Source organism: Oryx dammah, unplaced genomic scaffold (assembly GCF_014754425.2).
Source record: "Oryx dammah isolate SB20612 unplaced genomic scaffold, SCBI_Odam_1.1 HiC_scaffold_24, whole genome shotgun sequence".
NCBI lineage: Eukaryota > Metazoa > Chordata > Mammalia > Artiodactyla > Bovidae > Oryx > Oryx dammah.
The window spans coordinates 20,953,001-20,969,276 of NW_024070208.1; the positions used below are offsets into that span (position 1 = coordinate 20,953,001).

The 16,276-nt window shown below is 35.6% G+C and overlaps 1 protein-coding gene across 7 annotated transcripts in view; it reads right to left on the bottom strand.

The window, feature by feature from the left end:
- INTS6 (integrator complex subunit 6) overlaps positions 1 to 16,276 on the bottom strand; it is a 104,137-nt gene that overhangs the window by 37,830 nt on the left and 50,031 nt on the right. For all 7 annotated transcript variants that reach the window (XR_005725651.1, XR_005725650.1, XM_040266938.1 and 4 more), the window contains 3 exons: positions 7,835 to 8,018; positions 2,351 to 2,476; positions 584 to 738 (listed from right to left, as the gene is read on the bottom strand). Coding sequence is in view for 5 of the 7 variants with exons in the window: in XM_040266938.1 (XP_040122872.1) it covers positions 584 to 738; positions 2,351 to 2,476; positions 7,835 to 8,018 (465 nt within the window). In the remaining 2 variants the exon portion in view is untranslated. The remainder of the gene's footprint in view (positions 1 to 583; positions 739 to 2,350; positions 2,477 to 7,834; positions 8,019 to 16,276) is intronic.

The following is a 16,276-nucleotide window of genomic DNA, read 5'->3' on the forward strand; positions in this document are numbered from 1 at the left end:
TATTTGTCTAAATTTACCCTATTATTATAAGAACCATATAGTGAATACTGATAATTCACCATGACCACTCAACAAGCCCCACTGTTACTAAAAATAATTCCTATAAATAAGACCAGAAAACCTTTTCTATCTTAAACCTCCAGACTGAGAACACTGAATATAACTAAAACGATGCAAATCAACATGAGTTTCTAAGACTAAGTCCTAAAAGGCTGCAGGGAAACCATCAAAACTATTTTATAACCCTTCATTTAAATTCTGTATTATGTCCCCAAGAACAAATCCTTATGTTATTTATATATTTATTTTTTAATTTATATATTTAGAATATATATTTATGATTCTGTAACCAGATGCCAATAATAAAAACATAAGCATAACTTCAGATTCTCAAGGAAACCGATGCCTCCTTTCTATTATTTTATAATGAACAACACAGTATACTAAAGCAAGTAACAGCTTATCATAGCACTTGAACATTTGTCTAGTTTCTATACAATAGCCACACCTTTAACAGACAGTAGTACTTAAAGCTAGTATGAGAAGCAGTTACTATTATGAAGTCACAATCTCTGGTACTTACTAGTGTTGGAGAATTTTGATCTGGCCAAAAAGATTCTGGAACAGGCCAATGACCTATAGGAACCCCAGTTTTAGGATTTGGTCTGACATAAATGAGTTTGTGACAACTATGCCAAGGCTGAGATCCAAAAGGTCTTGATATATCTGGCTGCCCATCTATAGCAAAGAAATTTTAAAAAGTAAATATCATTAAAGGAAAAAAACATAAGTTAAACTATGTCTAATATTACTTAGTAAAAATATCTTAATACTTATTCAGTTCTGGATTTTCCTGTTTTTCTTAAACAGTAGAATACTATCATGACTAAGACTTTAAAATTTAGATTAGATCAGAATTCACGAGAGGGTAACATCAGCAAATTTAGGCACTGAGTTCCACAACTGAAAGGAGCATCCTTTGCTTGGCCAATATACCTCACAGTAAATACTTGTTTAACGAATGGTATGTTTTCCCCCACCAGATGATAAGGGCAAATAATTTTTTCATCATCATGCTCAGCTTAGTAAATACTAAGTAACTATGGCTAAATACAGAGAAGGCAATGGCATCCCACTCTAGTACTCTTGCCTGGAAAATCCCATGGGCGGAAGAGCCTGGTAGGCTGCAGTCCATGGGGTCGCTAAGAGTCAGGACACGACTGAGCGAATTCACTTTCGCTTTTCACTTTCATGCATTGGAGAAGGAAATGGCAACCCACTCCAGTGTTCTTGCCTGGAGAATCCCAGGGACGGCGGGGCCTGGTGGGCTGCCGTCTGTGGGGTCGCACAGAGTTGGACACGACTGAAGTGACTCAGCAGCAGTAGCATGGCTAAATAAGTATTTTTTAAAAATCATTTTAGCTAAAGCCTAAAAACTAGAACAAAAGTCTAATATATAAATCCAGATTTGAGGCACCTACCTTTCATCTAAAACAATCCTAGAAAATGGTAACTCTCTTCAACAGTACAGTAAACATTTACTGAGTGCCTAATTCTAAGCAAAGTCCTAAAATAATTTAAAAATAAATATATTCCATGTCTAACAATTCAATTCTTTTAAGGTTTGTTTTTTTTAAATCGAACACAGCAATATAATTTATATAATCTTTCCATCTTCTGCTCTCATCTCTATGACCTTTCTCTTCTCCCAGTTACCCACTCTACTACCTTACCTCTGCCAAAGTGTCATTAACGACTTTCTAATTCTGGTTTTAAGCTATGTCGTACAAGGCAGAGGGTCCAGATGTAAGCCGTCCGTTGGTTCTGGCAAAACTCCTTATACCCTCTGGCCAATATAAATAGTTCATGATCACAGAATATCAGAATAAAGCCAGGCAGGGCTCAGCTAGAGTTAAAAGAATCAAGTTGAATAGCAATGGCTGGTTTATCATTTTTGGAACCACACCAACCATTTGGTTCTGATCAGTCTGATCTTTAGTAAAAATTGTAGCTAAGGAATTAAATAAACACCTAGGGCTGAACATACGCTGGAGAGTCAATGTTATAATACTAAAAAAGGGAATACACTATTCTGTTAATGTTTAAAAAGGATTTTAGCTCTTATAAATTATCAGGCTATGAACAACCAATATAAAAAAGTGATACGACCAAACCACTATCGTACAAGCTTGACTTTCCTATTTAATCATGCCACTTTACCAATAGCTCTTTTGTCATCTTAATAATTTGACCTTGTCAATGTTAAAGCCAAATCATAGTAATTTGTCAGTTCTAGCTGAATACTTGATAAAGCAAGTTTAAAATATCTATAAGAAAATGACAATAATACCTTCTACAGGGGAAGGATCTGGTCCTGCTTTCTCAAAGTTTATTACTACCCCACTTTGTACTTTCTGCACCAAGGATTCTAGACACTGATTAAGCATTCTTGGAGAACATACAGAGTATGAGCGGCCTGAAACAAACAAAAAAAATAAAGTGAACTAGTTAGTTGCAAAAATTGCTACTTTAAGCAAAAAAGAACCATAGTGGGGTTTTTGACAATACTGATTCACAAAAGTTCAATGATAAAGTTTGGACTTTTCATTATCTAATGGAAAAGTAACAAAACAACAAAGTTGTTTTCAATCAACAATTCCATTTTATGAGAGTGTGTAAGCTTTTTATTCTAATTAAAGGTACACGGAAAATAAAAATATTGGTCTGAACAAACCACAATGAAAAAAATCATTACATATATACAATGTATCACATGAAATGAAAAAATTTTTAAAGTATATATATAAATATAAAAAACTATTTTCCAACTGAGTTCCAATATAATTTATCTTTACTACACATATTGTGGTAAAGTATGGTAACTAACCCCCCAAAATCTTACACCTGCTAAAAAAAAAAATGTATCACTAAAAATTAATGCGAAGGAGATAGAAGATACTCAATAATTATTTAAGTGATCTGCTGGCAGACACCACATATTTTAAGTATTTGCACTTTAAAATAATACACAGTAGCATGTGCTTTTCTGAATTTCATTTGGCTTACATACTTAGAAATTACCTATCTTAAATGAATTTCCCTCTTGAATATTTTAACCTATAAAACTTTTAATTCAGAAGCATTAAAATGATAGTAATTAAGAAAAAATACCAGTGGAAAGACTTCTTTAACAGGGATTTTTTCAATAAATACAGCCAGATTTGTGCTGTCCCATACTGCAGCCACTGGCTGTATATTGTATATGGCTATTAAGAACCTGAAACAGAGCTAGTCCAAATTGAGATGTATAGTAATTATATAAAACATACACTTCATTTTGTAGACATAAGATGATAATACCTCAATAATTTTAAAACATCAATTTCACATTGAAATATTTTTTATATATTAATTTAAATAAATGATTCTATACAAATTAATTTTACCTGTTTTTAGGTTTTTTTGTTGTTTTTCTTCCTTTTTCTTTTTTTTGGTCACACCACATGGCTTGAGGGAATCTTAGGTGGCTTGAGGGATCTTAGGTTTCCCCAACCAGGGATTGAACCCAGGCAGTGAAAATGCAGAATCCTAAGAACTGGATCACCAGGGAGTTCCCTACCTGTTTCTTTTCAATGTGACTACTATAAAATTTATCATTATCTATGTAACTTACATATTTGTATGTTCTGATCTAGACCAGTGCTTAAAAATCATGACAACTAAAAATCTTTAATCAAACATCCTAGTGTTATTTGTAATAAGCTCAATATGGAAAAATCCTATTCCTTAACAAATTGAACCAATTACTACCAAACACATTATATTATTATACTTGACATATCAAATTACTCATATCAATTTAAACTGAACACGTGATTTGCTAAAGGCTACTCAGAAAAGAGGATATTAACATTAGGCAATAGTGTGATTCAACTCCTCAGAGTCAGCTTTACTTAGGAAAACAAGTATCATGTAACAAATGGTTTACCTGGATGCAACAATGAAAGCCGTAATTATAAAAATACCCACCAATTACTGAGTGTCTGTGCACCTGGCACTATCCTAATCACTCTATTATATTAATTTCTCTAATCCTAGCAACAATCATATGGGTTACTTTCTCCATTTTACAAATGAGAAAACTAAAGCAAGGAGGGATTAATTTATCCAAGTTAGTACAGTAGAGCAGCCGAGATTCAAACCCTTACAAGGCATCAGAAACATTCATCTAGATATACCACCTTCTTCCCTGAAAACCATGATGCTAATTTGAAATCAATATTTAAAATAAGAAAGTTTATATGGAACCACACTTATGTGAAAGAATTGGCAAATTAAAATTCTTCAAGTCAATTTAAACACATACATAAAAACGCTGATCCTCTTAATACATAAGGTATTTAGGAGATTATATAAAGGCTTAGTATCTTATTTCATGATATTTAAACATATTCCAATGATGTCAATAAAATCAAAAGTTTCTAAATATAAAATTGTGGCAAACCTCTACACTTCTCTAACCTGTGTCATCAACTAACTGATTAGGAAAATATAAGTAAATAAGTTATGATTTTAATGACATTAAATTACTAACAAAGATTTTATGAAAATTAGAGAAAAAGTAAATAAACTTGAATCACTTATAAAAATAATAAAAATTCATTAACTCTTTTCAAAGTTAAAGCAAATTTAGACATCTTTACAAAGTGAGCCCACAACCTATGTCATGTCTCTCTTATTATTTATGTCAAAACTTACCTCGTGGAATGCTTGATACTTTGTACTAAAGGATAAAGTGTCTGAGATCACTCACTATATTTGTGAGAAAAACACACACTTTGAAGCCAAGAAGCTGGTTCACTTGTGTTTATGTAGGGTCCACAATAAAAGAAAAAATCTAAACACAGCAATAAAGTGGAAAAAAAAAAAAAAACTTTCTTCCTTAGGATTAGGAAGGATTTTAGTATTAATAAAATGGATTAAGACACAAAAGTAGTAATACTAAGTTGGCCAACAGTCCTATTTACAGAAGTTAAGAAAGTTAAATTTATTTAATCTAGAAAAGTCTTACAATTTTTATAAAATGCTTTTTATCCTCAATACTTCCACCAACATGTCTATTAGGTATTTTTTAAATTTGATACCATCCTTGTGCCTCCCCCCAACCTGCTTCTCCTGAATAACCATCTCAGTACATAGCATAGCCATTCACCTCCAATTGTTCAGACCAACTGAATTACCCAGGAATCATCCTTGATTCCTTCTTCCTTCATTACCCTCAGTCTTTCCTTTCCATCAGACCACCTCTCACCATCTCCAAACATAAACACTTGAGATCAAAGTACTATCATCTCTCCTAGTCTCCCTGCTTTCATTCCCACCACTTTACAGTATATTCTCATCTAGCAGTTGAAGTAGTCTTTTAGAAACAGAAACCAAATGTCATCTCCTATAAAAAGCCCTCCAATGACTTCTCATCACACTGGGAAAATAAATAATATTTATTACAGCCTAAAAGGCTATTCACTATTTGGCCCTTGACCCCTCTCGAAACTAACCTGTTATTCTCTACTTTTCCCTACATAAGCTTGTAGCCGTATCAGCCTTCCTGTTGCTCCCCAAAATACAGGGCATGATCCTTCTCTTACTATTTCCTCTACAGAGATCTTCATATGGTTTACTCTGTTATTCAGAGTTCTGTTCAAATGCTAACTGGTCTTACTGCAGTGATCATTTCATAATTTAAACAAATATCAAATCATTGTGTTGTACCCCTGGAACTAAAATGTTGTATGTATCAATTATACCTCAATTTTAAAAAGGAGAGAGGGTTGATGAAGATGCTACAACTATCATTTTAAAGGGATTAATATCTTTTAAGACACAGCTAGAAAATCCCATCGACAGAGGAGCCTGGTAGGCTGCAGTCCACGGGGTCGCACAGAGTTGGACACGACTGAAGCGACTTAGCAGCAGCAGCAAGACTGATTTAATTCCCATTCAAACAAGTGACTTTAACATCAAGGTTAGAGATATGCAAATGTAATTTATAAAAGAATAATTGTTGCTTTATTTAATTCTTTAGACAAGGAGTATAATAATTTCCAAGGTTATGCAACATTTTAAACTGATTCAAACTGGGGTAACACATATCTTTTAGGTTTATGGTTAAACAACGTCACCTCTCAGAAGACGCTCCAGGAAGACTCATTCTCGGCCTCACTGCCTCTGCAGCCTCACCCTGTTTCTTTACTTGATAGTAAGCAGAACTCTCAGAAACATGATTTACTCATTTTACATCATTTTATCTGTCATACAGCCCCAAAATGCAAGCCTTCTGTCTATTGCTCCTGCTGTATTCCCATGATCAAAAACAGCTAATTGGCATCGAGTGAGTATTCATTAATTAAAGATAATAGAAGAAAAACGCTTACAATGACAATTATATAATTTTTAAGGTATACATTAAAAATAGAATAAAATATTAATCACTTTGGCAACATATGCAAATTTCATTCAAATTTTTCCTTAATGAACATAAATTACTCTATAAAGGAAAAAATAAATGCATACACTATTCTTATCATTTAAAAATGCGCAGAATTGTTAACATGACTGCATATTTGAACAGTACTCCACCAATGGATGTTAGCTTTTCAGTTATTTCTACTTTTTCGGTGTTTTATCCTCAAAACACTTTTTAGTCAGCATTCATTGAAAATAAAGAAGAAAGCATACTATAAGAAAACGAGTAGCATTTGAGCAGTTTCCCATTACTGCTAGCAGGAGCATGAAGAGAAGCAAAGCACTACATTAGAAGAGGTTCAGGATGCATGTTTGTGGAAAGCTCCCTAATTCTTTGACCAACTAAGGTTTCTGGGTCACTGAAAGATATCATCAATGGTGATTTCTGAATTTTTTAACTTATCTACTTCACATACCTATCTATGTAGGCTATTCTTTCTCACCTGTGAAATCTGCAGGCTTCCAAAATCCACAGAATATTAGAAGAAAGGCACCTAAAACATTAATTAGACCTTATTTTCCTTTGACTTACATAGCTGGCTATGATGGAATCTCAACAGAGCATCAACAGTGCATGGAGACTATGTCACAACCCAGGACACCAATGAAGGAGTGGTGAGCCAGACCTGGACATTTTACCATCACTTCCTTAAGAGAGAACGACAATGCACTGTGAAAGCAAGAATACCATGCTTGTCATATTTACTACGGAAGTCCTAAAGCATGGACAGTGCTTGGTACACAGTAGGCACTCGATGCATACTGATATGAATTTAACCCACCCGTTAACCAATTCCACCATATAAAAGTTCTGAGTCTATTACATCTTCTGTTTCAAGAGTTTTACTAATGTTCACTTAGTTAAGTTCACTGGTTAAGAGTTCACTACCTGTTTTCCTCTAACCTATCTCACTTCCTCTTTGCCTCTGGGTAAAACTGTACTTAACTAGGCATTAATCATTACATGGACAATGAGGTGATTCTTGAAACGTTTTGTCAGAGAAAATAATTCTATGGCATTTGTAAATCATTGGCAATCTTTATAGATAAGAAAATAAGTTTAACAACTTCAAATATTAGCATTTGCTATATGGTTAGAAAAAAATTATCATGCATTATCAGACCCAAAAGTATTTACATCTTATTCAACAGATCAAAGACCTTCATCAATGTAGTTTTAAAACCATGTATGTCTAGTAACTTCTAATAGTAACTTGTTAAACAAACACGGAGTTTTTGAAATGCACATTTTAAAACATTCAGATAAAATCTGCTTAAGTCACTGAATTATTGCCAGCGAAAAACTTACCGCCTGTCACTTCACACATTGGTGTGATTGCAGAGTCATCTAAAGGCACACCTGTCAACTGTTCTGATTCTACGGACATCGTCCCCGGCAACCGCAACACTAATGCAAAGAGTCTCTGATCCCAACGAAAAGGTTCCTTGGTCAATTCACTTCCAGGCAAAGGAGAATTAAGAGGTAAATGAAGCTGAAAGGGGAAAAAAAAAAAAAAAAGATGTCCACACACTATGCCTCCCAAAAAGGCTACAATTATTACACTTACATTGAAACTATATCATGAGTCTCCTATCATTCAAATAAGCTGAAAAACAAAAGCCTATATATATATATATATATATATATATGAAATAGCACGTAAGATATTATTACTTCAGTTTTCTTAAGCTTTATTCTGAAGACCTTAATTGAAAAAAATAAATCTATTTCCGTAATGCTTTTCAGATTTCAGTATAACTCACCACTAGGTGCTGGGACAGCTTCCAAATAAACTGTTTCATTTCATCATCAAAACAAGCCTATGGTAAATATCTTAGGATTCCTACTTTCTAGATGTAAATTTAAAAACAGGTCTCAGAGAGAATAAATGATTTGGCCTCCTGGGTCCAAACAGTGTTTTTTCTATCACACCACATCTCAAACATTTCCACAGTTAAATGATTTAAACAGGCTTCATTTCATATGAAATACAGATCTTCCCAGAGCATCTGCTAAAAGTAAGCTGTGTCACTCCAGTTATACTGTAAATGTACCAAAGGTAATGATTCATAATCCATCTAAGTAACAGTAGAGGGTTTGGGGGTTTCTTCCATGTGGTCTTTAATATATGTCTCTGCCCATCCCTTCTAAGACCTGGTCAATCAGAATCTAAGATTCTTAAGAAATCCAAAGCACTTTAACGTGATTCTACTGTGTACCTCTGTAGTAACAGAGTCACAAGGCACCAAGAGATCCAGACCTTATTCTCATTCATAAGTAAAGGGGAGAACCAGACAGAATGTGCCTCATGATGGAAGGCCACAACACTGAAAGGAAGGAAAACAGGAGGGAAAGCTGAATCTGAATCTAACCAAGCCTTCCGTTCCCACCGCCAATTTACTGGTAGTCCCTCAGGGACTACTGAGGATACAGGATCAACTTATCCAGTACCACAGAGAACAGTCAGTCAAACCCAGAAGGTGGGGCACTGGACAGGACACAAGACCTGGCTTTTTCAATGAAACCTGCCACTGGGCAGGAAAGAGCAAAGAGTGGGGGTGGGGAGGGTGGCCAGAACCATTAGAGAATAAGAGACAAAATGAGAGCAAAGACTTTTGAGACAACTGGGAAAATTCAAAATATATATTACTGGGATTATTAATAACATTTAAGTGTGATAATGATACAGTGTTAAGAAAAACAAAAATCCTTATTACTTATAAAAATTTTTTTTAATGATATAAAATCCCACATCAGCATACTCAGGGACTGATTTATTCAAATACTGGAGTTTTCTTTAAATACAGAGCACATTTTAAAATATCACTTCCAAATTAATTGCCAGAGTTTACACTATTTTTGTCAAAAGCAAGATGACTATCGCTTATAGCCTTTCTAATTCTGACCTCGAAGATTTCTAAACTTGATAAATTAGAGGTTGAAGTCAGTCTACACTGACTTAAGAACTCAAGTCTCTTCACTGACTTATATCAAACCATTAAAAAAAATCAGATTCAGTGCTAAGAAAAGAGTTCCTAGTGAAGCTCTGCTAAAATGGCACCACAAGACTCATGCCAAGAGAACCTCCTGCAAGATTCCTCTATGAAGTCAGCCAAGACTTCGAGCCCATGGCCAAGAGTCATGAGCTTTTCATCTGGCACTGATCCTACTTTTAAGACAGAGGTTAGAGACGCTCAAAGAAATCTGGGCCAGGATGTTCCCTGAGGAAGGTTTTCTAACCTTAAAGGTTCTGTGACACTTGCAAAACAGCTTGGGAACTCCAAGCCCTTGCTGCTATCACCCGCCACACCCTGCCAGAAGATAAATATCAAAGCACCAGTGGCGCTGGAGGTTTCAACTGTTAGGGCAGTAGCTCTGGAAAGTAACGTATCTGGCCTCGGCTCAAGAATCCAGTGGCTAACAGCACTGTAGAGACCTCATGTATAATGGTGGATAGGAGAGTAGACCCCTACCATGTACATACACCCCCACCCCCATCAGATAATAATGAGCATTATCTGCTTATTGGCTAGATCAAGAATGTATTTCAAGTAAAACAAAAAGCCAAGAAGGGTCATGAGTATATTTTACACATAGCTGTATTAATTTTATAAATGTGTCAAATTTTTATTCATTATTTATTATTTCTGCCTTTTCATATCACTACCACCCTCATCACCAAAGAGGAGGGAAAAAAATTCCCTGTAACTGAAATGCACTAGTAAAATAGTAAGAAGTGATGGTAAGCAAACAGGTACAGGAAAAAGATAAAATGCTTTAGCTTAAAAAGTATATACTCAAGAGAGCTGAATTACTCCAAACCAAAAGTCTACACCTGAAATTCTAGCAATGTCTCATAATCACAAAGGGAGGTCTTTCTGAATATATGGAAAATCAAGGCAAAGAGCACATACATCAAGTAGAAAAATATAAAATCAACCATTAGAAAAATGTGCAACAAATATGAATAAATAATTCCCAAAGTTAAAAAAAGGCTTAAAAAAAAACCCAAAATATCCAAGGAAACCCGTATGGCCTATAAATATATAAAAGAAACTCAAATACACTGATGATCAGATTGTGTTAATTAAAGGCGAGATGCAAAACGAGACACCAAGATGGCATTTATATGCACTACTAAACAATTACTTAGAGTAGTTTTACATGTGTATAACATACAAGTAGAGTAAAAGTAAGAAAACATGAAATGGAAGGCTACACACCAAATTCATGATAATTTCTACTTTTCGGATGGGGAACAGGCAGGGAAATAACAACTGAGTAGGGGAAGAAAAGAAACAGTACTCAGTTATCTGCAATGTTCTGTTTTATTCACTAAATTTTAAAAAATCCTCAACAATAAAAAAATCTGAACTAGCCAAATATGACAAGAAACGTTTATATCACACATTCTAATCAAGAACATTAGAATACATTAATATGCAAAACCAGTAAATTATCCATTCAAGTAGTTATCTATACCTCTTTTATAACAGTACTATTTTACAACAAAATCAAACACAAGAAAAGTTCATACACATCTCTATTACATATAGATATAATCACTAGCCCCAAAGCTCAGTCATTCATAAGGACTCTACACAGAGTTCTACTTAACTGACTATTAAAATATGCTATAAGACAGAATATTTCTTGAAAATTATAGTTGTTCTCCTGTTTTTATGCCCCTACCAAATATTCGGCATGTGGGATTGGGGAACTTAAAGATGCATAAAAAACATGGTTCCTCTACTCCAAGATTTCTGAGGACAGGGATCATGCTCCTAAATGAATCAGTTTTAGAAATGTGTTTAAAGACAAGCTGACAAACAAAAAGAAGACAGAAAGTCACAGTACTGGCTACCAAAATATTTATTAGGATTCTTATTTCTGAATATTTTACAGGAAAACAGTTTTATAAAAGCTGTTTTCTGAGACTTAACTGCAGGAAACTTTAGTAAGAGAGTACTCAAATTCAAATGCCTGATGATGCAAAAAGTTATTAACAACAATTATACTGTAGGTGTTGGAGAAGACTCTTGAGAGTTCCTTGGACTGCAAGGAGATCCAACCATTCTAACGGAGATCAGTCCTGGGTGTTCTTTGGAAGGACTGATGCTGAAGCTGAAACTCCAATACTTTGGCCACCTCATGCGAAGAGCTGACTCACTGGAAGAGACCCTGACGCTGGGAGGGATTGCAGGCAGGAGGAGAAGGGGACGACAGAGGATGAGATGGCTGAATGGCATCACCGACTCAATGCACAAGAGTTTGGGTGAACTCCGGGAGTTGGTGATGGACAGGGAGGCCTGGCGTGCTGCAGTCCATGGGGTCGCAGAGTTAGACACAACTGAGCGACTGAACTGAACTATTATATGGCAGACATTGTTCAAAACACACACATACACACTCACTCATCCATTTCTGAATCAATCTAGTGATTTGAACCACTAAATCCTAAATCTTATAAACATTTTAGAATGATTTCCTTTTATAAACCAGTCCCCCATGACTCTCTGATGGAGAGGCACTTTTTTCCCCTTTTGCTATTCACATCCAGTTCTCAAGTACACAGGTAATAATAAGAACAACACAAGTAAACAATAATAATAACTGCTTGCATAATGAGCACTCACTATGTATGTGTCAAGCACCATTCCAGGAGCTTTTCACATTTATAACATGTTTATAACAAACCAGTGGGGTAAGTACTATTATTATCCCCAGTTTATAGACAAGCTACAATGTAAGATTGTGTGTCAGAAGATACCTGTTTGCAAAACACAGACTTAAATAAACCCTGCTATATAATCAAGTTTAGAGCATCAAAGAAGGACTGCAAATTTTTAAAACTGGATAAATTATGTGAAATTCAATTAACTTAGCCATAACCATGACATTACTGGTCTTTATTAGGGTCTTCATAAAATTGTACTTTGCAAAGTTTCAGTCTAACAGACTAAATAATAAGCAAAGACGACTATTTATACTAACCAAGTTTTATTTTTACTTGAATACAATTGAGGTTTTCTGTATTACTATTTTAATTGATTAATTTTATTGAGCTCACCATTCCAGGTTTCTTACATTACCTTAGTAGCTGACAGAAAAAGAAATGTAACTTCAGTCTAAACTAAGGAAGACTGTCCTACTTTTCCTTCTTTCCTTTGGAGAACTATCTTACTGTCCTTTCACCTTTTAGTCTTTCCTGAATTTCTTAAAAAAATATATATACAATTTATTTCTCCATAGGTATAAAAAACAAAGGGCAGATTAGGACGGTGAGAGTCTATCACTGAGCATATTCAAAACTTCAGGTACTTAAAAAAGTGTAACTTTCTCTTAACTTGTTTTGTATTTGTTTATGATTCAGCCTCTAATTATTTATGATTTTGCTAAGGCTGGACTACGGAACAACTTAAATTTTATTTAGTTATTTAGTGAGTGCTTAGCACAAGCAAGGCATTATTTAATAAGGACTATACCAAGCCAAATAAATAATATTCAGAAAAAGTTTAAGCTAGTTCTCTTGATGATAGCCAATTAAAAAATTTTAAAACTTCAATATCAGGATTCTCATATGCTAATACGTATTTTTTAAACTTGTAGAATGTGAAAAAACAATAAGTAAAAGGCAGCAAACAGTAAAAGAAGATAAATTTCTTTTAAAAACATTCTAAATTCAGGACCCAAAGAGAGTTTTTTTCCTGGTACACAACCTAACTGACTCCTGGATGATGATCACACCAGAGCCCATCGTGAGAGTCAGGTGACTGATGTCATCTGTACTAACTCTTAGCAGGTTTCCCCTTGCATTTGGACGTTTTGCCAGCTGGTTCTACTACTGAAGTAATTCAAATTATAAACCCTTTAATAATAATCATACTTCCCATCTAAGTTTTAATGACCTATTTCCCTGGCTGCCTATCCTTCTCCAGTTTAAGAGAATGCAAGGAGAAGGATCTGATTCTTCTGTGTCCCCGTCCCCCCCATAGCATGTATCAACTGAAAGAATAAATGAAGTCCCTCCCATTCCCACTGCCTGAGGCAAGTACTAGAGTGCGAGTGGAACAAGGGCTACAGAGGGCACAGCACCAGCCAGTGTCCTGCCAGCAAGATCTGTGACTCCCTACCCTCACACACACACACACACAGATATGGACGGCAACACACACACACGGGTTCCACTGCCACGTTTGTGGTGGGTCTCAGAACCAGCCGGTCCTGTCTCCAAGAGCTAAGGTATTATTCTGCCCTGCTATATGAAACCAGATGGTCTCTATGTCCCTTGTACGTACCCACACGTACAGGATATGAAGACGTGAGCTGCAACATCTACCTGACACCTACAGCAAAGAGACAACCGCTATGTACGGTGAAGCCATTACAACTCCTCCATCAAGCTCAGTGTACGATACTCATAATGAGAATTTACACATGGACATACTTCTACTGAGGCCATACAATACAACCTCATAAATTCTAGCTGTACAATTTAGAGATATAAACAGTGTGGCCAAATATTTTTTTCTTGTAAACATTTTTTACCTCATACACCAAACCATCACCCATCTTTTAGTTTAATGCACTGGCCTAATACCAATGAACTTGGCACAGTAACAAAGTAATTAGGTCATTACTAATATAAAATTTTAAATTGTTACCATGCAGGGCATTTCCTTAAAAATTAAGAATGGAGATCACAAATCAAGCTGTAACTCAGGAATTATTTAATGAGAGGCAACACAGCAGACACTGTAATTTCCTACTTTCAAGAACAATAAATAATTATAGTATGTTATGATAATACATGCAACAGCAAAAGTATGCATGAGGTACAGAGGAATAATTGATTATTGGTAATTGATTATTTGGGGGATGAACCAACAAAGGCTCTCTGAGAAAACAGCATTTGAGTTATTTTGAATAAAAATTTTACTGAAACTTTAGAACCTTTTGAAGATTACAGGGCATATGCAGAGTGAAGATTAAGATCAAAAACATAAAAGGCAAGAAATAACAAATACTGGGATAAAAAAACTAAATTAAAATTCAGAACTGCTGGAGAGCAACATTCAAAGAAAAACTGAAGACTGTAAGGATTTCCTATATAAAAAATAGGTAACTACTAAAGACCTACTGCATAGCTCAGGGAATTCATTTCAATGCTCAAACTACAAACTACATGGGAGAACAATTTAAAAAAGAGTGAATACATGTATATGTAAAACCGATTCACTTTGCTGCATAGCAGAAACACAATATTATAAATCAACTATACTCCTATTAAAATTAGAAAAAAAAGAATGGCAGGATTTTAATAAGGGAGAGAGAGAGGAGTAATATTCAGAGGAAATAAGCATATGAGGAAAGAAACAGGAAGCATTCAGGAAATTAGTAGCCTATTTCAGGTCAAGTTTAGAGAAAATATTGGAGAAGGAAAGGGCAACCCACTCCAGTATTCTTGCCTAGAGAATTCCATGGACAGAGGAGCCTGGTGGGCTACAGTCCATGGGGTCACAAAGAGTTGGACACAACTGAGTGACTAAGACACACTTTAGAGAAAATACAGGGGAATGATAAGGAATTTTTCTTCATCTGCTAATAATTTCCTAGTATTTCCGTTCTACTAAAATAACTCCCACATTAAGTCATCGGTGATCATTTTTTGGCCACGATTGTAGATGACAGTATTCCAGGTCTAAGTCTTAACAGGCCTCAAAGCTTCACTGTCAAGGCATTGAGATCCAGCTACTGGGTAAAGAAGCATGAACTAGACCCTTGCATGATAAGATACCTTATGGAGAGACAGAAGTCACAGAGACAAGAAGCCAGTACCCAGGCAACAGTCAGCACCAACGCCCCAGACATGTAAACAAGGCCATCTTGGATGTTCTAGCCCCAGCTAAGTTCCCAGCTCAATAAAGCCAACTCAAAAAATTCTGAGAAACAATAAACTGTTACTGTCACAAGTCACTGAGATTTAGCATGATTTGTTATGCTTCCCAGCAGCATTCAAAACTATTCACCACTCTTTAGAAAGACACTCTCCATTGGCTCTCATCTTGAAATATTCTCACGGATTTCCCTGCTTCTGCTGCTGCTCCTCTGTCTTCCACTCCACCACTCCCCTCCATCTCTAACACCTAGCCATTCCATACTGCAGGCTCTCAAGGTTTATACTCAAAACACACAATCCACTTACTCACAGCTTCAAATACTACCTACACTCAGCATCTTAAAATTGTGCATGTCCAGCCTAGATCTTTCTTTTGAGTACCAAACATTCTTCTGTCTACTTACCATTCCCTTTCGAATGGCTCAAAGGTACTTCAAACCCAGCTTGCTCAAAACTGAACTCATGATTTTCCTCCAACCAAAATGGAACTACACTCTCAAGATCTCTTAGCTCAGTGAAAGGCACCACAATCTATCCAGTTTTGCAAGAAGCCATCTCCCTCTTCCTTATACCCCCCAAAAGCGCTATATGTCAGCAAATTTGGTTGATTTAACTCTCTAAATATTTCTTGCAACTGTTGCTTCTTTCTGTTTTACTACCACCAACCTCCATAATCAAGTTACTGTCAGAACTAACTGGTATTCCAACATCTGCTTGTCTTCCACTCCTCCACCCCCTCTCCCCAGATAAAACCCTTGGAAGACTTCCTATTGCAGTCATATTAATAACGTTACTTGGCATGGCCTCAAAACTCCTTGTGTGGTCAAGCCCAACCTTCTTTCCCATTTTGT